The sequence below is a fragment of the Lissotriton helveticus genome, chromosome 10, assembly GCF_964261635.1.
Source record: "Lissotriton helveticus chromosome 10, aLisHel1.1, whole genome shotgun sequence".
Lineage (NCBI taxonomy): Eukaryota > Metazoa > Chordata > Amphibia > Caudata > Salamandridae > Lissotriton > Lissotriton helveticus.
The window spans coordinates 1,153,625,927-1,153,652,603 of NC_136071.1; the positions used below are offsets into that span (position 1 = coordinate 1,153,625,927).

Genomic DNA, 26,677 nt, shown 5'->3' on the forward strand with positions numbered 1-26,677 from the left:
ACTCGGGAAGAGAGCTGCGATGACTCCAAGAGGAAGCTCAAGAACTCCTCCTCAAAGCGGCCATCGAACGGGTTCCATTCAAAGAACGGAACAAGGGAGTGTACTCAAACTACTTCCTGGTGCCAAAAGTGGACGAAAGCCTAAAACCCATCCTGGACCTAAGGTTCCTAAACAAATACGTGAAGACTCAAAAATTCAAGATGACGTCCCTACAAGAGGTCATCCCGCAGATAAAGGCCTGGGACTTCTTGTCCACCATAGACCTCAAAGATGCGTACCTACACATCCCCATGAACAGGCAGCACAAGCACATGCTAAGATTCACAGTGAACAAGGATCACTACCAATTCACAACCCTGGCATTCGGTCTAAAGTCCGCACCAAGGGTGTTCACCAAACGCCTCGCGGCAGTGGCCGCACATCTGCGAAGGAAAGGGATACACGTGTACCCCTACCTCGACGACTGGCTCGTAAAGGCAATCTCGTACAGGACATGCAAAGATCATGCAGAACAAGTCACAAGAACATTAGCAAGCCTGGGATTCTCCATACACTGGGGAAAATGCTCCATGGAACCAGAGCAAGTGAAAATCTTCCTGGGAGCCCAAATCGACACCGTCCCATGCAGGGTGTTACCCAGCGAAAAGAGAACACTCAGCCTTCTGAGGGAGAAACGTCACTACCAGAATGGGCGAGCTCTGACAGTGAGGACTGTGAGCAAGATCTTGGGGATGATGGCGTCATGCATACACCTGGTCCCCAATGTACGCCTACAAATGAGACCACTCCAAGAGTGGCTGCAACAGCAATGGTCACAAGTTACAGGAAGTTGGGAGGATCTAGTGGTTGTAACGCACAGGGTGCAGGAAGAAATAAGGTGGTGGACCAAGGAAAGGATAACAGTAGGGAAACCTCTAACACCACCGGACCCAACAGTGACCATCACCACAGACGCATCCCAGAAGGGATGGGGCGCACACATGAACAAGCTCAGAGTGAGGGGTCTGTGGAGCCCTACAGATGCTGTCACACATCAATTACCTGGAACTGAAAACAGTGTTGCTAGCCCTCAAGGCCTTTCAGAAACACCTGTACAGACAGAAGGTGCTGATACAAACAGACAACACCACAACGATGTTTTACATAAACAAACAGGGGGTAACTCAATCATTCCCTCTATCAAGCTTGGCACAGGAAATCTGGAGATGGGCAATACCACTCAAAATAGACCTACTAGCCATACATCTGCCAGGGAAGGACAATGTGGAAGCGGATTTTCTCAGCAGGCAGACTTCAGCGTCCCACGAGTGGTAACTCAATATTCAAGAAACAGAGACTATTCAGGAGGTGGGGCACTCCGACAATAGACCTATTTGCAACACGCCGGAATGCAAAATGCCAACACTTTGCATCCAGGCAACCAGAGGCACTATCACGGGGGAATGCCCTATGGATAAGCTGGTCAAAAACATTTGCTTACGCTTTTCCCCCGATACCACTGATCCCCAGGGTTCTCAACAAATGCATGACGAGCAACATGATGCTCATCCTGGTGGCACCACAATGGGCCAGACGGACCTGGTATTCTCAGATAATGGAGATGGCGCAGGGGCCCCCCCACACTTCTCGAAAAGAAGAGACCTACTCTCCATGGAAAACGGAGAAGTTCTACACCCAGAGCCGGAGAGCCTCAACCTCTCAGCCTGGCTCCTGAGGACTTAGAGTTCGCACATCTAAAATTACCTGAGCGCACCCTGAGGGTGCTGCGAGAGGCAAGAAGGCCCAGCACACGCAAGTGCTATGGAGAAAAATGGAAAAGATTCACTCAATGGTGTTGCAAGAAAAAACTCCATAGAAAACTGACCAGGGAATCTACGTGCTAAGGTACCTCACGCACCTAATAAAAGCTAAGCTAAGCTCATCCTCGCTGAGGGTACACCTGGCAGCGATTGTGGCGTACACAAGAGGAGAAACAGGGAGAAGCTTCTTCACATCTCAAGTCGTAAAAAGATTCCTGGAAGGGGCTAAAAGAATAGCGCCACCAAAGAGAATGCCGCCACCCGCCTGGAACCTGAATGTGGTACTGACGGAGCACATGAAAGCACCTTTCGAACCCATCCACAAAGCATCACTGCAAATGCTAACAATGAAAATAGCTTTTCTGGTAGCAATCACCTCGCTACGAAGGGTGAGCAAACTGCAGGCACTCACACTGCAGGAACCCTACATCCAGATACACAGTGACAGGGTCGTGATGAGAACAGACCCACACTTCATGCCAAAGGTGGTGTCAAGGTTCCACATGAATCAGAGTATTCAGATTCCTAGCTTCTTCCAAAACCCCACTACAAGCACTGAGAGGTCGCTCCACACTCTAGACGCAAGAAGGGCTGTGATGCACTACATTGAAAGGACGAAGGGACACAGGAAGACAAAACAGTTCTTCGTATCCTCGCAAACAGTTACATGGGTAAACCAGTGACTAAAAACACCATAGCTCGATGGATCGCACAGACAATACAATTCTGCCACAAGCAGGGCAGGAACTAACAGGAGGGGCACAGGCCCACTCGACCAGGAAGAAAGGAGCAACAATCACCTTTCTGGCCAACACACCAATTCAGGACATATGCCTGTCGGCAACATGGGCTTCAGTGCACACGTTCACTAAGCACTATTGCGTGGATGTACAGATGAACAAGGAAGCACAAGTAGGACAAAAGGTGCTCCAACATATATTCAACAACCAGCGCTCATCTTCCACCCAACCGCCACAAAAGGAACGAAAACCGCTACAAAATCTATGCACAGCATAGTGAATCCAGAAAGATTCACGCTGCAAAACTAATAGTTTCTTACCTGTCGGTGTAGTTTTGCAGCTTGAAGATCTTTCTGGATTCACTAGCGAACCCACCCGCCTCCGCCAGAAAGATGAGGCTGGAGAAAAGGGTGGAAACAGATAGAAAAGAAAGCAAGTTTAAGCTTACAAGATACGTGAAAAGAATTACGTTGAAAAACTATTAACAAGCATTGCCATGGATTCACTACAAACACAGAGAAGAAAAAGACAGAAAAAAGAATCCGAAGATGGCGCCCAAAGGTGGTAGCTTCTGCCAGACGAATTTAAAATGCTCACATTGGGTCCAGTCTGCCCTGGACCCAAGTGACTAGAATGTTTTTGGATTTGCAGGACGCATATCTTCATATACTCATCGTGGTAGGCTGTGCTCCCTTTTGACCTTACCAGCACCCTTAGGCTGATCACAAAAGTGATGGATGTGGTCGCTACCCACCTTTTGAAGGTTGTGGATACTAGTTTTCCCCTAGCTCAACAACTGGCTGTTGAAGGTGTGGATCGTCAGTCAGTCGTAAACCAATTCCAGACATTGTTGGGGTTCAAGATCAACTAGCCGAAGTCGCAACAGACTTCTCCTCAGAGGATTTTATTCATTGAAGCAATATTGGAGGCATTGCAGTTCTGAGCCTTCTCTCCGCTGCAGCGAGTCCAGGACATTTGGGCTAGGAAACAAACGTTCCAGCCTCTGTTCATAATTACAGTGAGAGCAGCTCCAGTGTTCTTTACCTTTTAACCTCCTGCATCCTTGTTGTATGCAATGCCAGGGGGCACATGCCAGCTCTGCAATGGAATGTGAAGGTCCAGGATGTCCAGCAACAACAAAAGGTGACAAATGTCATCCAGATCTCGATGGAGGCAGCTCATGATCAGCAACTGTTACTGTTGAACGGAAATTGGTAGAGCTTTCAGGTCCCTCTCCATCCTCATCTGGAACCGATTGTGGTGACACTGGGCTGAGGATGTCACCTGAGGGAGGTGGAGATGAGAGGACTCTAGTCGCTGTCAGAAACTCTGCTCAAAATCAATATGCTGGAGTGTCATGCCATTCATATGGCTCTGAAGTAGTGTATGTCATCCTTGCCACCAGACACATTTAAGTGGGGCAAACTTGTGGGCTGGCATGGTGCTGCTAAGATTGACCCCTTTTGAAGCAAAGCTGTAGGACGTCCTTTTGTTTAATCTTTGGCCTAGCAAGTAGCCTGCCATACAGAAGGAATGGCAGTCAGCAGGGGCACTGGCGAACTAGGGGCAGAAATCATAGTGGGACAGGGACTAGTAGGTCAGGCAAGTATATGGGGAGCTACGTATACCTTTGTTGAAAGGGATCTTAGCATAGAGCAAGGGGCAAACTCTTGAGGGAAATATAGGACAACCGTCCGAAACAGAACATGCATTCCAAGCTAGTGGGTTTACTATAGCCTCTTGGAACATAGCTGGGTTGACAAAAAAAGGGATATGTTTGGATGTACGGACTTGCTCCATAACCATGATATTATTTGCCTGCAGAAAACATGGTGCACAGACTAAGTTAACTTTGAGGGGTTTGTTTCCTATGATTTACCTGCTTTGTGTTCTTTGGCAGGTAGAGCAAAGGGTGGGCTTTTAATTCTCCTGTCAATCAATCTGCCTATAGAAGTTAAAATGTTTACTAACATCGGGTGTCACTCACAGGTACTATGGTTACACCCAAAAAATGGCCGGGGTGTTCTGTTAATTAATTTCTACAATAATCTGATTGTACACGACATAAAGTAGTTACAGAACTACAATATGTCAATTTTGATATAATTTGGGTCGGAGATTTTAATACGCCTATATGTCCTCTGTCTACCACTAAGGTCTGCAGGTTCAGGAAGGATACAGGAGATGATTGTATGCATTTCCCCCATAATCCGTATGGAGATCTACTTAACACCGTTATGGCTAATTTTGATTTGGACATAATGCAGTGTGCAAGAGATGGGATGGGGAAACCGGTCCCTACTTTTACAGGCAGAAATGCAAACCCAGTCATCGATCATGTACTGGTATCTGCTTTTATTATTCCTTTATGTACTACCCCCTGGATTGAAGAATCCCTACTTAGTGACCATAATTGCATTATAATGCAAGTAGCTGTATGGGGAAACAGATCCGTAGTAATACAAACAACCGTGGAAAATATAGCCCCGTGTAGGCCTAATGGCACTAGAATTAAATGGAAAGGGGTTAACCCAGAAAGGGTGTTAAAAAATATTGTCACCGATTGTTTTGTTGAGATTTCTGAGAATTTCGATGTCAATACTGAGCCAGCACTGATTTTAACGAATTTCTGTAAAATAAACAGTACTATTGATAAAGTTTTGACCACGACATCTAACAACAAATTTACCCAGAACAGAGGATGGTTTAACCATGCCTGTACTCTCTCACTGAATCAGTTAAAACGAGCACTGTCCAGCAGTAACAGGGACTTGATGCTTGTAAAGAAATTAAGATTGGATTATAAATTCAAACTCAGAGGAAGAGAGGCCTGGGACAAACTCGCTTTGGCCGTGGATACATCAAACTGCCAGCTGTTCTGGGAAACAGTCAATTCTCCTTTTTTAAAAGATGAGGTAGTCCCCTAATTTATGTCCCATGTTAGCAGTGAGGCATGGGTTGCTCATTCCTCTAGCATTTTTAAATCAGTAAATCTTACTACTAATGACTTAACTAATTCAAGTACTTGGCCTATTGTACCACTAAATATCACATTAGATGAGGTGGAACAAGGCATCTAAAGTAGCAAAGGAGGAAAGGCCCCGGGCCCGGACGGGGTTCTAATAGATGTTTATAAAGCCGTACCTGCTCTTTGGGGACCTATACTAAACAGAGTCTTTAACGCTGCTGTACCTGAGGGAGTTCCTTCTACCTGGGGTGAATCAATCATCATCCCCATTTTTAAGAAGTGGGTTAAAACTGATGCCAAAAATTATCGGCCAATTTCTCTCTTAGAATCCTCTATTAAAATTATGAGTAGGATTCTACTTGTTAGGTTTAGAAGAATGGGCTGAGGATAATGGGATTTTAACAAAGACACAATATGGTTTTAGGAAAGGGCGAGGAACCCTTGAACAGTGTATTAATTTAGATTTATTAATTAGAAAATACACGTGCTAAGCAAGGGTTCCATTTTCTATGCTTTGCTGACCTCAGCAGCACATTCGATTTAGTGGATCGTACCATTCTTTGGCCGACTCTTTTCGATCTCAGAGCCCCAGAGTATATAATTTATTTTTTGGCCAGGCTTTAAGAAAGATTAACACCTGTACGGTATGGGCATAGGGGTGATTGCACCCCTAAATTTAACGTTCGTTGTGGCATCCGACAAGGTTGCGCCCTTGCCCCATTGCTCTTTACACTTTTTATCAACGAAGTTGACGCAGCACTTAAACTCGTAAAATCGGATGCACCACAGGCGGATGGCCAAGATGTGCCGGTACTGCTTTATGCAGATGATGCTGTGCTTTTATTCAGAAGACCTATTGGCCTTCAGCGGTTAATAGATAAGTTCGCTGATTTTATCACGAGGAGAAAGTTGCAGATTAATAAGACCAAAACATATACCATGGTCTGTGGCCCGAGGCGAAAGAGGACTAATTCCTTTTTTATAGAGGGGCACAAAATCCCAATGGTGGATAAGTTCTGTTATTTAGGGATAACGTTCTCTGGTGATGGTAAATGGTCACAAGAGAAGTTGAATGTCCGGGCGAAGATGGCAAAAAGTGTCCATGGGGTTTTTAGGTTCGCAGCGAAGTTAGGCGACCGACAAATTAAAGATATGACACACATTTATCAATCAAGATGTACCTCAATTGCGCTTTACGGTGCGGGGGTATGGGGTCATAACTCTAATTGTGATCTGCAAACAGTAAACTGAATTAATTCATAGGGGAGTGGGAATTAGCTACTTGACGGACTTAATAGCATTCAGGCCATTATTGATCTGGAGATCAATATGGCTGAAGGAAGAGACTGCCTTCAATAGAACGATTATCAAAGACTGTTTCTGATTAGATAATTGTCTCAAGATTCCCGGGCTCCATTACATTGTACAAAGTTTTAAGGATCTTTTTAAATTAAATATTTTGGACAACCCTAACCAAGCTGCCCAAAACAGAAATGAGGACTTTGTTCCTGCTGCATAGAAAGAAGAGGCGTCTAAGTAACATAGGGCAGCAAACAACCTGCCAGTTTTACAATTCTTATTCGGTTCTCGAGGGATTCCAAACCTATTTGAGACAGGTAACCAGATCTTCGCATCGTTATGTACTCACAAGAATGAGATTTGGTCTTGTCCATCACCTGGTAGCTTTTCCATGTGTAAAACAGTATCCTGCCTCCCCTTGCCCATGTGACGGCCATACTAAACAAAGCACTTTGCACTTTCTCCTCATATGTGATTTGTATCTGAACCTTCGTATTGCATTTTTTAAACCCTTGTTTATAAAATATTGTACCTTTACTATGGAAGCTGCTATGAGTTTGATTTTTACAATGCGAGAACCTGATATTTGTTTGTTCACTGCAACTTTTATTCTAAAATCCGTTGATGCAAGGAAAAGTATGATGTTTTAAGCAGTATTAATAATTTTATTGGATTTGATCTATTTAAAGTACAGAATTGATTCTTTTAAACAAATGTTTCCTCTGATGTATTTTCTTTCTGTGATTTTATGGTTGTTTCATACGAACCGAGTAAAGCTTATTGAAATGAAATGAACTCTTGGTCCTTTTAGTTTTTTCCTACATTTGCCGTACCAACCGTTTAAATCTCTTATGATGAGATTTATTAAAGGTTTGACACCCATGTTCCCTACCAAGCTGTTTGTGATGCCTTCCACAGTGGGACCTTAATTTGGTCTTGTCATTACTCATATGTACACCCTTGGAGCCATTGTATGGTTGCTTGCTGCATCTCCTAATTGCCTTATCGCAAGTGTCACCTCATTGTGTGTGTACTCCAGCACTTTCAGTGCAATCACCCTACACCCCCGTTTTCCTGGACAAGTTGGTGCCGAGAACTCTGGTGGCAATCTTGTCAAAAGTTTTGACTCATTTTCACTTTGGGCACTCCATCAGTGTGCTCATGTTCTTTGTTCCACCCAAACCCCTAGACCCTCCAAAAAGAAGAGGAGACCCTCCATCTGCTTGACCCAAGAGGACTTTGAATATAACATTGATAACTGATGTACTGAGGAACACTGTGCTATCCTCATGTTTACTCCACGCCATTGAGTAGAATTCGCCCCACTCTGCATGCAAGCATGATTTTCTGGATACTTATTCTAGAAAGATTCATCATTCAGTCAGGATGTCTAGTGCAGATTGGTTTCAAAAAGTCCGGTTATGCTTATGTTGTCCTGTCAACTCCTCAACAGCACTGAAATATGATTCACAAGTTATACGTTTTAAGAAAATCAACTCCTTTAGTTTCAGTGGAAGGCACAATGGTGTACAAAACACAAGAAGTGACACATTCAGTATTTTTTTCTTCTTTTGAGGCTCTTGAATGATTCAGAATGCTCCAGAAAACAGTCTGGTATCTGGAATTGAGCAGAGCTAATTTTGATTGTGTACTCTCTGACAATTATGGGACTGGCTGCTGTACAAAGACCAGATAACTGCTTCCTAAGGAATTTTTCATTGAGGGGTTACGTTTTTGATATTCGGTCCCTGTTTGCTGTTTTCTAGCCACGTTTGCCTTTGTTTCCGCCAGAATCTCTTGGTGCGTGGGTGTATTGTGGATTTTTGCAACTGTCCCTACCTAGCCAGGCCCAAAGGAGGCTTTCATGCTGAGTTAATTGTTTATCTTTGACCATTAGGACAATCTGTTTAAAGTTATTGTATTTAGGCGATATTATAGGTTGCACAGAATCTTATTTGGCTGAAAGGAGTGCTATAGAGCAAGAAATACACACATTTCAGGTTCTGTTAAAAAAACAAAAATGCTATGACCAACTTAATGAAATAAAAGAAAATGTGGTACTCCAGTATACCAGTTTGGCTGGTGATTTCATTTCTTAAGTATTCAATCTTTACAACTCCCTTAAGCCATAAAAGGTAAAGGGTTTTATGTGAGCATTTTAAATTACTGATTAGAGTTTCTATTGTTCTAGATATCTTGAGAATAATCGAAATGGTTAAGAAAGATAATCTTGTAATTCCCCCCCCCCCTCTTTTCTAGAGCAGTGGTAAATTCCTGACTTGGAACTTTTGCAAATGTTATAAGTCAGTTCAATATAGTGATTTGGTTTCAACTTATGAAACCAAATATATATACTAAATTGACATGGGAAAATTATTTCTCCTTGCAGGCCAGTTGTTAATTTGTATAATTGTTGACTGCGTTAAGGTGTCTCATTGTCAAGCATAGAATTGCGTCTTAGATATTTTTTTTTTTAAGTGAAAATAAGCTTTAAAATTCAGGACAGTGAGCTTGAGCTTTCTTAAGATGACACAGAAGGGCAAAAACCAGAGTATCTATCAACTGTGTAGGGATTCGTAGGTACTCATTATAGCATCCTGCTGAAGCACTCTCAACTATGAATTGTATCATTTTCATCCTCATCACTCACTATTCAAGAGCTACAAAGAGTGTCTGGCTTTCTGTGGACTGACAGCTGTCTTTCCCTGTTAACATATTTCTTATAAGGCAACCTTGTTTTATCACACTTGAACGCCTTATCAGATATTATGGCAGAAAGTCTCTCCATTGTATACTTTAGTCCACCAAAGTGAGATTCCAGAAGAGAGAGGCCTTTTCTAGGTCTGAGCGATAGTAATTTGTGCCGCCACGAGAAAGTGGTTAAAGTTACATTTAGGTGTAGTCCCCATCATCCCCTGAATCCCCCAATGACCAAATCAAAGCGCACAATGGTAATGTTGCATTACGTACATTTTAGATCTATTGAAGGACCTCTTACCAAATCGTTTTATCAATTGGTAGGACCACCACGTAGGCACATAGATGCCTCTTTTGCTCCAGCCCCTCCAACACGCATCGGAAGTTCCAAACATAGCCTGAAGACGTGCCTGTGTGAAATAACACCCAGCAATTGATTAGTAAGCGTTGGATTTATGTTGAAGATAGATGGATGTTTTCTATACCCCAACCAAATGTATATCCAGGCTTCCTCTTATATGGTTGTCTCCTAATCTTGTGCCCACTTTGTTAGTCATTATGTTTTTGTGTGCGGGGTGAGTCCTTTCTTGGTGGAACTCTGTGTTAGTAAGTTTTCCTCCGACGGTAGGGTGGTATTACCCCCTCACGAACTTCCCCCTTCTTTTGTATTTGTTTCTTGCCAAGTGGAGGAGCCAAGTAAGTGAATTAATCAGAGATTGTCAGGATGAAAGTTGCTTAGAGGATGGGCTATCCAACTTCTAACCCTTGATAGAGTTCCCCTAACAGGGGCGTAAATACCCCCCAAATGCCCCTCACCGCACCCCGCCAACCCTCAAAGCGTATGTCTTCTAAGCCTGGTCTAAAATCTGGGTTGTTAATAGGGTCAAAGGGGAGGGAAATGTGAATATCCTGAATTTCTTCGTGAGTTTATCCCAGTGTTTCAACAGGGTATTCATGAAATTAATTGGTGATATGTTAGTAAGGTCCTTAGGCTTAATCCACAGCATATGGTTCAGGGAGATAGCGGATAAACTTCCCATGGTTCGGTGTATGGGTGGTAATGCCAATCTAGTCACAGACGTAGCTGTGCATGCATGTAATGCGCTATATTTGGAAATCCCATATGCCCTAACTCAAACCCCCATACGACCCCCCTCCCTCCCCATCTACACACCTTTGTACAGTTTGACCCTGGTTATTCTCTGCTTACCATTGTTCAACAAACTAATAATTGCTTCAGAATAGTTTTTGAAACCTCTGAAGTGAACCATAGGGGAAGTGTCTGTGCAATATAAAGTAACTTGGGCAAAACAGCAATTTTTATACTTGCTACTCTCCATAACCATGAGATCTTCAGCCTGCCCCATCTTTAGAGATCCTTAAAAAGAGTCTCAAGTAGTGGTGGGATGTTATGATCACACAGTTTACTTAACAGAGTTGGTGAGATGACTAACTAGATCTTTCACTGATATTGCCCCCCACGAGAAGCCTAATAAGCTGCCTTAGATTGTCTTAATGGGAAAATATTGTCCTCATCAGATCGCAAGCTTCTCCAGAAAGTGGTGCATTAGCAACCGATGCTACTCTTCTAGAAGTGTTCATAGTATTTTTACCTTTTATGCTTTCCTTTTTCTTTGCTTTTTTTCTTTCCTTTATTGCTTTCCCTTCTTTCTTGCTCCCCTTACCTTTCACTGGAACTTGTGTGGTAATTCTTCTTAAAGGAACATTTACAAAGAAATGTTTACCTATCTTACATGTGTATTTATATTGATTTATCGTTTTAATTTTTGTTGGGAGACCACCACACTACCTCCCATCTATTAATCCATTACATCTGTACCCATTTACCATACTCCTTTTGTAAGGTTGTGTGATTTTAATTTAATCGGCATGAAACTGCCCCCCTTTACTCATTTAAGTTAGTTGTTTTTGATGTTTCCAGGCTAGTTTCCTCAAGGTTTTTGTATGAGATAACTGATCTGAGAAGAAAAGTTTTTTCCTTCTGAGAATTTGTTTAAATTTCAGGTTTTTATTATTTAAAGAAGTATTGCAATCTTTAAGACTGGCTTTGCAACCTTGAAGAAGCAAGACTTATAACAGCACTGAAAACTGCACCAACAAATAAATCTTTTCCCCCTATTTACACCCCATTTTCTCTCCAGTCTCTTCTCCATCTTTGTATTATCTTTCTAGAAGTGGTGTAGTGTGATCTACTTACGATCACAGCTTAGTACTTTAGTTGCCTCTGTACTCCATGCCCACCCTGCTTCCCCTCCCACCCTGCCTTGACCCTGTGCTTCCCCTCCCACGACCCTGTGCTTCCCCTCCCACCCACCCTGCCTTGACCCTGTGCTTCCTCTCCCACCCTTGTTTCCACATGCCCCTCCCGCCCACTCTGTCATAAGCTTGTTCTCCCAAACTCTCTTGATCACCCTCCGTTGTGAGTTTGCTGCTTCCTCCCGCCGCCCACCTTCCATTGTCAGCTTGCTGCTTCCTCCCGCCCACCCTCAGTTGTCAGCTGGCTGCTTCCTCCCGCACACCCTCCGTTGTCAGCTTGCGGCTTCCTCTCCCTCACGCTCACCCTCCGTTGTCAGTGTGCTGCTCCATCTCCTCCCACCCACCCTCCATTGTCCACTTGCTGTTCCATCTTCTCTCACCCAGCCTCCGTTGTCACTTTGCTGCTCTATCCCCTCCTGCCCACCCTCCGTTGTTAGGTTCCCGCTCCATCCCTTAGCCTCCCTCCCGCCCACGCACCCTTGTGTTCTTAAATTAAAGTGGTCCCTATTGGGGGGGAGTGGGGGACAGTGTAGCCCTTGTCCAGCACAGCAATAGTGTTACTTTAGGGAAAGAAGAAAAACCTTTCAAATGAGTACGTTTCAGTTATGCGTTGCATTTAGTGCATTTATTTATACATCTCATTTATGAATATATAAATTAATTCACACAGTATGAGTTTAGACTTCTAGATCGTTCTCCTAAAGCGTGACTGGGCAGTGAAAGTGATATAAGGTGAATTAAAAGTGCATTTGTGCTATGTGCAATACATATACATGTTGTTGATAGAGACAATAGAATGTTTTGAAGTCCACACTCGTCAAACTAGTGTTGACAGTCCAGACATTTTAACCCCTCAACATACGTATTTAGAGCAGGGTCATCACCAGGAAGAAAATTATTTATAACGAACACCTACAAGTAAGAGGCTTTTATCAATATATGTAAACACTCAATTACTGACAAATTTACAAATACAGGAAGTGCTAGGGAAGATTAAGTACCAAAGGATAGGGGCAGAATTTCTTCTGTCAAATGTCAGTTCGTCCTGGACCAACTTTAAAGTAGGTATTGGCATACTACAATGGAATAATATAAGTGTTACACAAGAGAGTGCCTCCTTATTGTGAGATTGTTACGACCGGCAAGGTAAACCTGTGTTACTCAAGAATTTATGGCATTGAACTTCCCATAACCATAGAAGTGTCACACTATTTCTAAGGACAACTTCATAATTGGGTTTGCGCACAATGAAATGGAAGAAGCAATAAGGAATATAGATAAACATGGACTGATTGGTGTTGCACTATATTAAGTAATACTTGAACTTACCAGGGTAAACATCCACCGTTGTCAGCCTCTTGCCCCATCCCCTCCTGGCAAAACACCTTTGTCAACTTCCATCGCCTCCCGCCCACCAACCATTGTCCGCTTCCTGTCCCATCCCCCCCTTGCCTTCATTGTCAGCTTGCTGCCCCAGCCCCTTCTACCAACGTTCTGTTGTCAGATTGCTTCCCCAGCTCCTCCCTCCTACTCTTTTGTTGGCTTGTCCTACTAGCTCCTCCCCCACCCGCCTTTGCCCCCTTGAAATCGATCCTTTCCTGCCCACCCTCAGTTGTTCTCTTTTTCTACCATCCCCTCTTCACTCTTTTTCCCTTTGCTCCCCCACCCTCCTTTGCCCACATCCTCAATTGTTAGCCTGTCGTCCGATCCACCTTCCTTTGTCAGCTTGCTGCTCTATCTCCATCTCCTCCTGCCTACCCTCATTTGCCAGCTTGCTGGTCCATCCCCTCCCACCCAATCTCTGTTGTTCCCGCACCCTCCATTGTGTGCTTTACATTCTGTTGTGTCCTCTACCGCTCTCCCTCCATATGTGCTGCATCGTACCTAACCCACTCCCCCATTGTTAGATTTTTAGGTCTCGCGCCTAGCGTTGCAGTGCACAGCATTGCTCACGCAGCGCGAGACCTCTTGTATGGGCTTCAGAAAGCTGACCACGCTTGTGCGTGTGGTTTTGCAGTTCGCAATTGGTTGTTGCGTGCTTTTTAAAAAAAAATACAGCACGCAATTGGGCAAAGGCGGGTGCATGTCCCGCCTTTGGTCCGCCCATTCCCGCCGGTGTCTAGCACGCGCAGCAACGTGCGATAGCATCGCTGCTGGGCTCCCTAGCCCCCACTCCTCTATGGTGCGCGCGCGCACCACTGGTTGCGATTCCCAGCCCCGCTCCTCTGTGTTATACCGTGTTCTCTGCCTGCACATTTCAGTGGATGTGTTAGATTTAAATTATGGTAGGAGATCGCATTATATGTTATTGAAATAAATTACTATCACTTAATAAAAACTCGAGTAGACCTCTGCCGCAAGGCTTATCGGAGCTTGAATCCATTTTCACCTGCCTTTGTCAGCATCAGTGCTCACTGGGCATTCTCCGGCGGACAGCTGCAGGATTGTATTATAAGGATAAGCGAAGGCCTCTCCGACAAACTGGACATTTCAATTGATATGCATAGATGATTGCACTGCAGCGCGAGCTGCTTGCGAGCACTCCTGAAAGGCATTCACATATTCAATCATGCGACAATGCCTAAAAAGAGGAAATGTGTTTCACTCTCCACAGTGAAGGTCACCCCGAAGAACTCGAGTCTGGGGAGCAGGGCTGCCAAACAAGGGCTCCCCCATCGAGCACAAAAGGCAAGGCCCCGTAAACTCAGTCTGACTGTGAGAACCCGCAAAACTTAACTCACAATTCCTCACAGGTACTTTGTTGTCTTCTAGCAGATATAATCTATTATCGCTGCAGACAATGGGATGTGGTGAAGACCGACATGGCAGTCATGTTCCATTTGCCAGCATGAATTGTCTCTTGAGGTCTGTCCTTCGGTGGTTCTGGTCTCCCGAGTGTCCCACTTTGAAAAGAGTCGGCAGCCATTATAACAAATAGCGTTGGAAGGCACTGCGCCGTTACAGGCTACAGCTGGGCGCGGCAACATGCATACTACTAACATCATTACGGCTGAGTTCTTTGGAGAGCATGTTTACTTTGTTTCCCGTCTTGTTCCACAGCGGAATTGTTAATATGTGGTTTTAAATTCAAATAGCACGCTGGGCTAATTTTCTTGTTTTTGCCCCAAAATAGGTTACATAGTTTGTGTTTCGGCCTCCAGTTTTTCATGTGTGGGTGTCACTGCTGGCAGAAAGCGCGCCTTTTTCGTGGCATTGAACTTGAACTCTGCCGACCTTTCTATAATTTGTGAATTGAAAACATCTCCCGTCGGAATGCACCTAGTGGACACTGGCTTCCCCGGTTTGTATTCGTTAGATGAACTAAAGGGGCAGGCCTGCTTTCTGAAATCAAAACCACAGCGAATATTTTACAGTGCGTGCGTTCCGCGCCTGAAGCAACCCTCCCTCGTTACAAACCTCGGTAATCACGGCTAAAAGCAGTGTCTCCTTGTTAAAGATTTCTGACACGCACTCCGTATAGCCATATCCAGAGTAACCCACTCCGAGCTCTGCCAGTGACCCCTGGAGGCCTCTGCAAACATTGTTGACGGGGGGATGCAACCGCACACTCGCAGGAATGAGCTCCTTTTACAAGAGCTCGTTACCGGCCCCTCCAGAGTGTTGACTCTGCACTTCTCACTGTGAGCCCCTTCCATCGCCTCTCGAGTGGACGGCGAGCTGGCATGAAACGCTTTTTCCTCTCTAGCCTAGTCTACGGAGTGCAGTCGAGTTTAACACTTCTGCTCCATCTGACTTGGTCTGGGCCTAATTTATTACAAATTGAGTGCGGGGACCCAAAGTATTTTTCAGGAGCCCGCTAGCGGTGCTGCAGGGAGCCGGGCCGATGAATTACCAAGGATGCCCAGATAGGGCGTCTGGACATCCAGGAATGGCTAGGACAGTCACAAGTTGTCATCGGTCCGCTTAATATTACCACACACATTGCCTACTGCCTAAAGACACACTGTATAAGTGTTTTGCAGGGTATGCAGACTATCATATCCTGCAAAACACGTATACAGTGTGTCTTAACAAGTTCAAAACAATGCCAATAGCTCAAAATCTTGTTCTTTCGGGAGTTGCCTGGTTTCTATCGTTCCTTTGCTAATGTGTATTAGTGGTGTTGATATTTGTTGGTTTGACTGTCCCACCACTCTTTCTGCTGTTGCTGCCTTCACTCATTTCTGTATTTCTTACCCCTCTCCCTCCAAATTCCAGATGGATGTTTCCTTACACATATTTTTTGCCTTGCCTCATTTCTATCCTTCCTTCTCTCTCTCGCTCTACTCTTTTTACTGCAGCTGTCTCACTACAATTTCGTTTGGGAGCCTCCTCTCGACTGCCATTCGCTCTCTCTCGTCCTTGCACAATGCTTTTTTCTGTATCCCCTCTGCATCGTCACTATTGCCTTCTATTCCATCTTCTCCTTCTCTCCTCGCCAGTGTTTCAGCTCATTTTTAGGTCGAGCATGTCGCAGCGCGCATGCAAAAATGCAATGCAGTAATGCAATGCAATAGCTATTGATATTGGTGTTGCATTATTATTAGCAATGACAGTATATCAAACTTTAATAATGCGAGATCTATTGCATTGCAAATGCTTGTTTTTAATGGTAAATGGCGCAGAGGTGAAACCTGCTGACTTTGCCACTGCTTGTTAAGTTTCTAAGCAGGCATTGTGTTGTGAAGTACTCCCCAGTTTTACTATAAATGGTAAGCATCGCACAGTATACTGCTCGTTATGTTCACCAGCATAACTGTTGACATTTTCTAGTTCCCTCCCACAGCTGTGTGAAAAAGAATAGTAAAATTGTTAAAGATGTCAGATCTGAAGGAAGGCTTTACATTGTGAATGCATTTTGTTTCTCCTTGACCTACTAAAAGATGGATTAAGTTATAAAAGAAATACTTTGGCTTTAAAATAAAATGTTTTACATCCACACAGTTTCAATCTGAATCACCTTGTTTCCTAATTATAGCACTGATTACTGCTCTCGATGTAGTATGCAATTAAATGCCTATCATTTTTGCATGGAGTAAAATGTTCTATTCATTATTTTGCTTTTTCTCTGCAGTCAATGTGGGTTTATGATGAAGAGACTGGACTGAATTGTAGAGAAGTTACCTTTGTACCTGGACTGTACAAGATTTTCGATGAAATTTTAGGTAGGTCAATTTTGTTACCTTTTGTGTGCAAACCGCTTGGATTTTTATATGTCTACTAGCTTGCGCGTTGCTGCGATCTCAGAAGAAAGGAAAGTGTTTTAATTCTGTTTATTTATTCGAGTGCTTGTGGACACACAGTATTTTTTGTTTTTCCGCCTGGTGCGTACACTAATAAATCAGAAGGTTTTCCGACGCGTGAGCTGGCTACATACAGTTGTCCATGTGAGAAGCACGGATTCTCCAAATCTAGTCCACACACTTGCAGCGATTGTCCTTGTGCTTGGTTGATGGTCATTGCAAAAGCCAGTCGCACTGGTAACTGTAAACGTTCAGTATTGGAAAGATTATGAGGGCCCTGGGGGGGGACGATATTTAACAAATTTTCCTTTTTTTTTTTTTTGCCAGAAACCTTCGCGGGAGTGTACTCGACAACTTTATACAATTTATTTTTTTGAATTTTTTTTTTGTTGTTGTCCAGAAACCTTCGCGGGAGTGTACTCAACAACTTCTCAAAGTTTCATGGCGATCGGATGAATGGTGTAGTAATGCATAAAGGACAAACAGACATACTTTCGTTTTTATATATATAGATGGATAAATATAACTTACTGGCAATAGACAGTAGGTAGTTAGTTAGGACTAACTTATCAAATACGTGAAGCATATTTTGTTCAGCTTATAACTTTGGCACAGTTTGACGAATTGTCCCAAAATGTTCAAAACTAGAGCACATGCTAGTTGAGCTGCTGTTTGAAAAGCTTCGGTGATTTTTCACGGGGGGGTGGGGGGGGCTGAAAAAAAAGTGTGCTCCAACATTTTCTCCCCTATAAAAATCATTTGTGGATCAACCCGAGGGTGTGGGGTAACAGGCTGGTAGGATTTGCGAGTACCCACGGATACGATTAGAAAAGCAAAGCCCTGATTGGGTGACTGCAACCTGAAAGCTAAGTCCGCTATTTTGTTTATCGCTTGGCCCGGGGGAGGGAAAAATAAAGTGTGAAAACACATGCGGGGTAAGGATTCTTCTATCCTGACCCCATAGGACATACGGAGGGGTATTTAAGGGGCCCCTCGTGGGGCATCAGTTTGAGGATCCACGGGTACCTGCGGATCACATGCCCATTAAGAAGAAAAAAACACACACACACCATACCCCGCTATGCACGGCCCAAAGCCATGTGTAGCATGGATTTTGATGCATGTTGTGGAGTTGGCCACAGGCCAGACCCTGCGCGACAGTGTTTGGTTCGGTTTGTATTAATGTACGGTAATTACATATTACTTTACGTTAAAAATGTTTTACATTCAGTGGGAAAAACCCAAAGGTTACAGGGACACCATAGAATTTCAGCAGTTATAGTTATACTTATACTTATGGTATGCAACTAAAACCTGTGGCCTAAAGTTACTTAACGCCACAAGTTATAATTTCTTCAGATAAGTATAGTAACTACTGAATTTATAAGGTTTTGTGTGGGTAAAACGGAAGCCATATCTGACATCTCTGTAACCTTTGTTTATTTTCCCTGTAATATATATCTCTATCGCTGCTCAAGAGTTGTCCTCTGGAGGGAAGCAGCACTCCGACACTGTGGAAGGTATCAAACCTTTATTTGGTGCAAAGGAAACAAAAACTGTTAGCAGTTCAGTAGCGCCCTCCTGGCACGTTTCGAAGTGTAAATTCTTCTTCAGAGGCTGGGACGCGTGTGAAAGTTGGTGTGTGTTGGACCGGTGCTTAAATTATTGCAGGAAAGACCACCCTGGATGGGCCGTTCGTTTAGAGTACAGCGGAATGTGACTCGGTTGAACTGAGTAACAGGTAAAAACATTAAACCTAAAGGAAAGGGGGCAGGGTAAAATACCCCCTGGCCCGCTAGGACTTGACCAGCTAGGCCTCTTGTGGGGGTCTTGCAGAAGCAGAAAAACATTTGTAAAAAAAAATGTTTGGCAGGAGTTGCGTTGGATCCGCGACTCCTGCCGAATTGTTTTACAAAATTAAAGCCGGGCTCCCATGCTTATTCATTGATAAGCCCCCGGATGGGCCTGGTCCCGGGGGCATTGTGGAAATATAGGAGGTGGGCGCATGGTCCTCCCCCCCTCAGGCTAATCAAAGTCTTGGACTGCCATCTACCCGGGGCACAGATTAGTCTAATAAATAATGAGTGGGAGGCCCTATGGCAGTCCCAGGGACTACCACCCTGTGGGACTGCGGAAGTCTTGAAGCTCCCCCGCGGTCGCTTACAAATGTTAATGGTTGCCCATGGGTGCGAGTAGGGCACTCAAAATGGAGGGCAGGTCTTGGAGAATGGGGTCTGAGGTGCCAAAATAGGCCTGGGAGGGGGGTGCCTTGCTGCCCCGCCCCTTATTTTTTTATTTGAAAAAACAAATGAAAAGGCAGCGCCCGGAGAGATGAGGTCCCTGGGACAAAATCAGCCTGGGGAGGGAGGCTTCCTCACCGATTGAATAAAAAGGCCTGGCCCTGGGGTATTTGGTCCAGCATCAGCATGAGGGCCCTGGACCAGAAATGCACGAGAAGGGAAATCCCCCCCCCCCCCCCCCCCCCGTCCAGGCCTGCAGTGTGATGTAGCCTTGTGCCCTGCCAGAGAGGGGTCATGCAGGCCAGTCTACGATCCCAGCCTGTAAGGTGGAGCTCCGCCCTCCAGTTCCAGACCACATGTGCAACGTCCGCACAGGACCAAGGAATCTAGTTAACTTTTGTTTTTTTCAGTGAATTGAAGTCTTTTTATTTTATTTTAGCAAACAGAGTTTTATGATCATTCTAACTTTGCTTTAACCTTTGTTATTTTTCAGTGAATTTTTCAGTTTTTTTTTAGCAGTCATTTTTTATTACTATACGCAAAGTCAACCCCCCTCCGTGAACAGCCACATCTCCAAAAGCAACCAATCACACCCTGTGTTCGGCCTTTGCTTAAAGCCGCAGGGACCCAGTCTGGGGCTAAATGCAAGAAAAAGGGAAAGGGGCTGTGTGGACCCTTCCTGAAGCCTCATTAAGCCCTTGGGACCCCATCCCTACCGAGCTGTTTAAATAATTATTATTAAAGGGAAGGGGGGCCCAAACCTATTATGTCCCTGGGAATCCCATCTCACAGGGCATTATATATTTTAAAGGGGAGGATGGCCGCTTGACCCCCACTCCCTGAGTCTCTTTAGGCCCTAGGGATTCCCAGGGACTTTTTTTTTGTTACAAAGCAGGGGGATGAGTGCACCCCCCCTCTGACGGCAAGCCTTATTGAGGACCCCATCCCCGGGTCTTTTTTTCATGTAATAAAGGGGAAGAGGAATGCAGGTTCTCGGTATGCATTTAAAAATCTCTGAGGACCCCATCCCCCAGGGCCACTACTTTGCTTAAAGGGGAGGGGGGTGCGGCCCTCCTCCCTGTACCGTTTTGGCCCTGGGACCCATCCCCAAAGGCCCGCATTAGTTCAAGGCGACTGCCCACCCAGAACACCCACCATGATACTTGTGCTGCTCCTGCCGGACAGGAGCAATCTCTTGATCTGTTTTCCTACCGGCATAAGTTCAGGCAGAGAAACAGATCTCAAGTCAGCTCCCAGTCGGCTTCAGCATTTTTAAAGCTTCCACCTGCAGGGAGCAGACTTTGTGCTTGCTCCTGTGTGGTGGGAGATTAAACAAGCATTTACAATGCAACGGTTTCGCCTTTGGAGAAGTTAGAGCTATTGGCATTGTAAATGACAAAATTTATATTTATGTGCTGGTTTTGAAAACAGATAAATAAATGGCATTGTCATTTACATTGCCAATAGCTCAATATCTCGCAAATGTGAGAACTATTGTACCCTACGGACGGAGCGGAGAGCAAGCACAACCAGGGGGGGCAGGAAAGCAAGCACAACCAGGGGGGCAGGAAAGCAAGCACAACCAGGGGGGGCAGGAAAGCAAGCACAACGAGGGGGGGCAGGAAGGCAAGCACAACGAGGGGGAGTATCAAACACTACAAACAGTTTCAGTGTAAGAGCCCAGGCAAATTTACATTTTGCTGTTTGGGTGCTGCGTGTCCATCAGCGAGAGGTACATTTTTAAGACCATTTACAGCACTCTATGGATATTTGCGGAGGGACCATAAGGCAGCCGTCTCCAATTGCTTAAAAGTAGCACCAGCCTTGAGTACAAATGAATAAGTAGTCAATACTTAAAGACAAAAACTACACAGTACAAAATAAACACCATAACCTTCCAAACATCCTCAAACCTAAAAATGCACGACCAACTGATCTCACCTGTTTGGCATTTAAGGGAAATGCTAATTGTCTCTCAGGAAACGCACTAAAATGTTGATTAGTCCTACCATTACACACATTGGAAGAACTAATAAATCAACATACAAACACGAATCACCAACGTCATGCTGAATAATATGGGCTTTTTATATAGCGCTTCAAACTACACCTCTGCCTTCTCTTAGCACGGTAAATAACAGATGCTGTTAACAGCTCATTTAACAGTACTCCGTTTATCGACCTCAGAAGAAAGGAACAGCGAGCTGCCTTTTATTGAGACCTCTACATTACAGCGATGAGGTCATGGTACAAACCATCTTGCCAGAGTGACAACCACTTTAATGGCAGAAAGGATGAAAACCTGTTGGTGCTCTCTCTCTCCTTGTGCCATGTATATACTTGTAAGGTTCACCAGCAGCAATGTGTTCAGTTTTCTAGCAGACACCCTTCTTCTCCTTTATATTCTACTCCCAGGGTCCAGGTACATGATTTTTCCTCGTCATTTGTCTAGTGGGCATATAGTGCTTAGAAGCAATGGGGAGCTGCTCGAGCAGTGTTTAGGGAGAGCCTGACCCGGCGGTCTTGGAAGCTTGGTCTCAGGGCAGGCTTCTGGGGGCCAGGGTGACGGGATCTCGGGGTCAGTTATCCCTCCCCCTACAGATGCCACTCAACCCCTCCACCCCCCAGCCAGAGGCTCCACCCCATCTCACCTAAAGCTTGTCCCCTCCTGGTTTTCCACTGTGCCGCTGGCTGCAGTCCCAGCAGGCAGGGGGGCTCCGGTTCTCCCCGGTCCTGGGGTCTCAGCTCCCGGTTTCTCCCCCCGTCGTGAGGCCGCTGTAGGTCTGGGTCCTCCCCGCACTGGTTAAGACCCTGCCCCTTCTCTCCCGGCCCCCTTCACGCTTGTTATTCCTGGCGCACCCTAGATTCGAGTCAGCACCCCGATACCGCCGGACCCACAGATCATATGGCCACTGTGTCTGCCCCCTCCCCTGGCGGGGGAGAAAAGTGCAAGGCGTAAGCACCCGACCTCGGTAAGCATTCTGTGTGGCACGAGGAGGCGTTCAGTCAGATGAGAAGGGCCCTCGGCTGCAGGCCGTTTGTTTACCTAGTGCAAAATCTTCTGTTGCGCAACAAACTGAGACTCGCCGTGTCATCGCGTGCACCTTTTTATGGTCACCTACTTTTACCTTCACCACTTTGCATGTTCGGACTTAAAAAATCACGTTGGCACAGGAACTTCCAAACTACGAGTCCCGGCATGCAAAGTGCCGGATAAACAACCATTTACTTGTAATAGACGTTGCTGCTGATAATGAGGTAGATGGCAACTCTGCAAACTTTCGCAAAGAGCAACAGCACGCTCAAAAAAACAAAAATATCAATGACTAATGTTGTTATAATCCATATGGATAGAATATTTTCCGTTATGACGTTCACTTTCGCCTTTAAGCAAGATATTTTACACCCGCAATGAAGGCCTGTCTGTGAGCTGTTAATAGGATGTTGTAACAAGGGTCACATCTTACCTTCCACCCAGAGCTCCTCCACGTTGGCGGCCCGTAATCCGACGGCGAAAGCGCCAAAGATGAGAAGACCCACCGCCAGGAATTTGCCGCAGTTCCTCTGAATGTAGCAGCCCAGTCAGAAGAGCAGTCCCTGGAACTTTGCTCGCAGCCATAGGGGCGCTTTCCGGCCCGAAGCTTTGCCCTGGAGGGCGGGGGAGGACACGGACGGCGGGAGGAGGGCGGGAGAGGACACGGACGGCGGGAGGGGGCGGGAGAGGACACGAACGGCGGGAGGGGGGCGGGAGAGGACACGGACGGCGGGAGGGGCGGGAGAGGACACGGACGGCGGGAAACGTGCACAGGACAGCAAGGGGGGCGGAAAGGCACACGGAGGGGGCGGGAATGGACAGCGCATCTGAATTCACTTTCAGTGAAAGGGGAGGGAACGGGAAAAAACGTAACTCCGCCCTGGGAAAAAATCTCCGGAACGCCCCCGAATCTGGTCCAGCCTTGATGGACAGATCCGGCACTCAATGGCTAGCCTCCATTTATGGAGCTAACCAATGAGAGCCGGGGGACGTTCCAGGAGTCCTTATTGACGACATAGGATTTCACCTGCGCTGAAGAGCTGCGCAGAGCGCAGCCTTCGGCAGGCGAAACCCAAAAACGGTTTCCCTGCCCTCACCGGTGCAGGCAGGGAAACCGCTGCGTCCTGTGGTTGGGCTCCCTGGTACACACCATCTGAGCCCCCCGGGGCCATAGAAGGCTTGTGTTGGCTGACTGGGTGCCTTACCCTCTCCCTTTTAAAAAGGTAATTGGTCCAGGATGGTGGGGTCCCGGGGCCTTTAGTGGCTTAGTGAGTGAGGCCGCGCGGCCCCTCCACTCTTTGAGAAAATTTGGCACCGGATTGTGCTCCCCTGGGAAACAACCTTTACAAGGAGGTTTTTACCTCGTTGTGCCTTTACCACTAATTTTTAACCATGCATATTTTTACTGCAAGTATGCATTTACAACGCGTGCCAATACCACGAATTTAAGGTAGGTTGAGGGGGGTCTTCCCCCACAAATGCTTTGTTTTTAAATATAAAAACAATGCGTGTCATTGGCATGCGTTATAAATGCATATTCACTGTAAAAACATGTGTGCTAACAAATGCGTGGCAAAGGCCTACAATACATTTACCTGCGTTGTACCATCGTACACCCAGACCTATGACGGCTCCGAGAGAGGGTCTGTGTGCCTCTCTTCCCTTAAAACATTTTTTTTCCCTTACCTGTATCCCCCCCCCCCCCTTTCATGCAGCAGGATTGTGGCAGAAACCACACTTTAGATAAAACCAAAATCCCTCTGGGCCGCCTACCCGTGGGGCAATATGGGACATGGTATCCCTACCCAGCCCCCAAATGGAATTTTTTAATTCAGGACAGAAAAGATTCCTGTAATGGCTGTCAGCAGCATTTTTCTCATGAAGCTGGCAGCCAATCAGTCTGACTCTTGCGGGTTAGCCCAAGGGGCCTATCGGAGCATTCTGTTTTTTAAAATGGGGTTGGAGGGACTCTCGCGACAGTGCCTCAAACTCCACTGTCCAGATATATAAATATTTTTTAACCTTCATTTCTCAAAAAAAATACAGAATGGATTTACAATAAATCACAAAAAGCACAATCTGCACACTGAGTTTTAGCTTCCTGGCACATTTGCTGTAATTTCATTCAGCAGTTTTTGATTTAGCCCTGTCTAAAGAAGCCCTTTTCTCGACTCCCTGCTTGACTGATCACCCTGAAACATTCCATGCACAAACTAGTCAAAAAGCAACACCTTTTTGGAAAAGTTGTATGGAGATTTATCAAACTGTGCCAGTTATTAGCAACAAAAACGTTTTTCCTATGGAACAGCTGACCTAACTAGAACTACCCTGTTCCAACTACCACTGGGTAAAAGTAAAAAAAAAAAATAAAAAAAAATATATGTATATGTATATGTATATGTATATGTATATGTATATGTATATGTATATATATGTATATATATATATGTATATGTATATATATGTATGTATATGTATATATATGTATATATATGTATATGTATATATATGTATATATATGTATATGTATATGTATATATATGTATATATATATATATATATGTATATGTATATATGTGTATATATATATATGTATATATGTATATATATATATATGTATATGTGTATATATATATATATATGTATATGTGTATATATATATATATATGTATATGTGTATATATATATATATATATGTTTAGTCGATCAAGGCAGGATGCCGAAACTCGTACCGAGTATCTTGAAGAGTGCAGTCCCTTCATTTTGCGTGCAGAGTGAAGTTTGGAGCTGGAAAAAAAAAATAGATATATTTTTCTACCCATAACATCCCTGTAACCTTTGGTTATTCGAGTGAATATATTAGGTTCACTAAAAAAACTAAAGGTTACATGGACGTTCTAGTTAGGCTGACAGTTCTCGTACAAAACCAGAGAAATTACAGCACTATAGTTAGCTGAGTTAACTATAACTCACCCCCCGCAATGCACTGCTATGACCTCGCATATTACATCACTCATGACCTAGTCCGTGACATCACGCAAGACATCTCAAATTACATCATTGATATCAACCAGTGACTGTTTTTAAAAAGTTTGAGTGTTAAATATATACAAAGGTGCACTGATGTATCAGTGGGTGTATGACGTTCTGTATGAATGATTCAGTGGGTGTGTGACTGACTGTCTAAGTGAGTAATTAGGTGTCTCAGTAAATGTAAGGGTGAGTGACTAGGTTGTGTGAAAGTCTATCAGTCTGTTAGTTGGAGTCTAAATGGCTTTATGGGTTGGTACGTGAGTGGCTGTAGGGGTGATGGATTGGTTCTCCGAGTACCTGCATGGGTGTATGAATATCTGTGTGGGTGGGTGGGTGAGGGCATGTGTGACTACCTGCATGGATGAGTGAGTGGGTAAGCCCGGGCTGTATGGGTGACTGAGTGTGTGTGTGGCTGTGTCAGTGAGTGAATGGATGTGTCGGTGGTATATGGTGAGTAACTTCATATGTGAAAGGCAGTATAGGTGAGTGTGGAGTATATAAGTTATTGTATGTGATTGTGAGAGGGGCTGTATGGGTGAGTGTTTGTGTAAGTAATACATACTCACACACTTATACAGTCACTATCTGTATGAATAAGTGAGTTGGTGTGTATAATTGTAAAGGGGAGTAAGTGACTGATTGATTCTATGGGTGAGTGAGTAGGTTTGTGAGTAGTTCTATACGTGACTGGCAGTGGTGAGTGGCTGTATGGGTGTATGCAACAAACCATCAGGGGCTGTATTAGTGAGTTCGTGTACGAGTGGCTGTATGGCGACTAGATGGTTGTGCGTGTAGGCCTATGAATCAGTGAGTGGTTGTGTCAATGGTTTTGAGAATGGTAATGTGAAAGTTGGATTGGGTGCATGAAAGGTTTTATGGGGGTGTGAGTGGGTACGTCAGATTCTAGATGATGTCATCAGTGATGTCATCAGTGATGCCACTGTCCATGTCATGAGTGATGTAATATGTGAGGTCATAAGCAGTGCATTGTGGGGGTGCGAGTTAGTTAGCTCAGCTAAGTATAACTGCTGAATTTCTCTGGTTTTGTACAAGTGAAATGTCAAGCTAACTAGAACGTCCCTGTAACCTTTGGTTTCTTTAAGTGAATTTCTAAGGTTTTTTTTTTTTATTCAACTTATTAATTGTAACGTCTATTTATTTTTGTGAGATTTTTGTATTTTATTTCTCTGATTGAATATTGTGTATTATATTTATATTATATACCACTCATTTTTTGATTTGGTATGTGTTTATCAAAGTATATTAATAACTGATTTTATTTTTAACAATTTTGTGAGGTGGCACAACATTGTCGCATTTATTGTGGAGAATCTGTGATCAGTGAAT

General features: G+C 44.6%; 1 protein-coding gene across 5 annotated transcripts in view; it reads left to right on the top strand.

Moving 5' to 3' along the window:
• TOP2B (DNA topoisomerase II beta) overlaps window positions 1–26,677 on the top strand; it is a 607,938-nt gene that overhangs the window by 141,347 nt on the left and 439,914 nt on the right. For all 5 annotated transcript variants that reach the window (XM_078663968.1, XM_078663967.1, XM_078663969.1 and 2 more), the window contains exon 3: window positions 16,855–16,945. In XM_078663968.1, coding sequence (XP_078520094.1) covers window positions 16,855–16,945 — 91 coding nt within the window. The remainder of the gene's footprint in view (window positions 1–16,854; window positions 16,946–26,677) is intronic.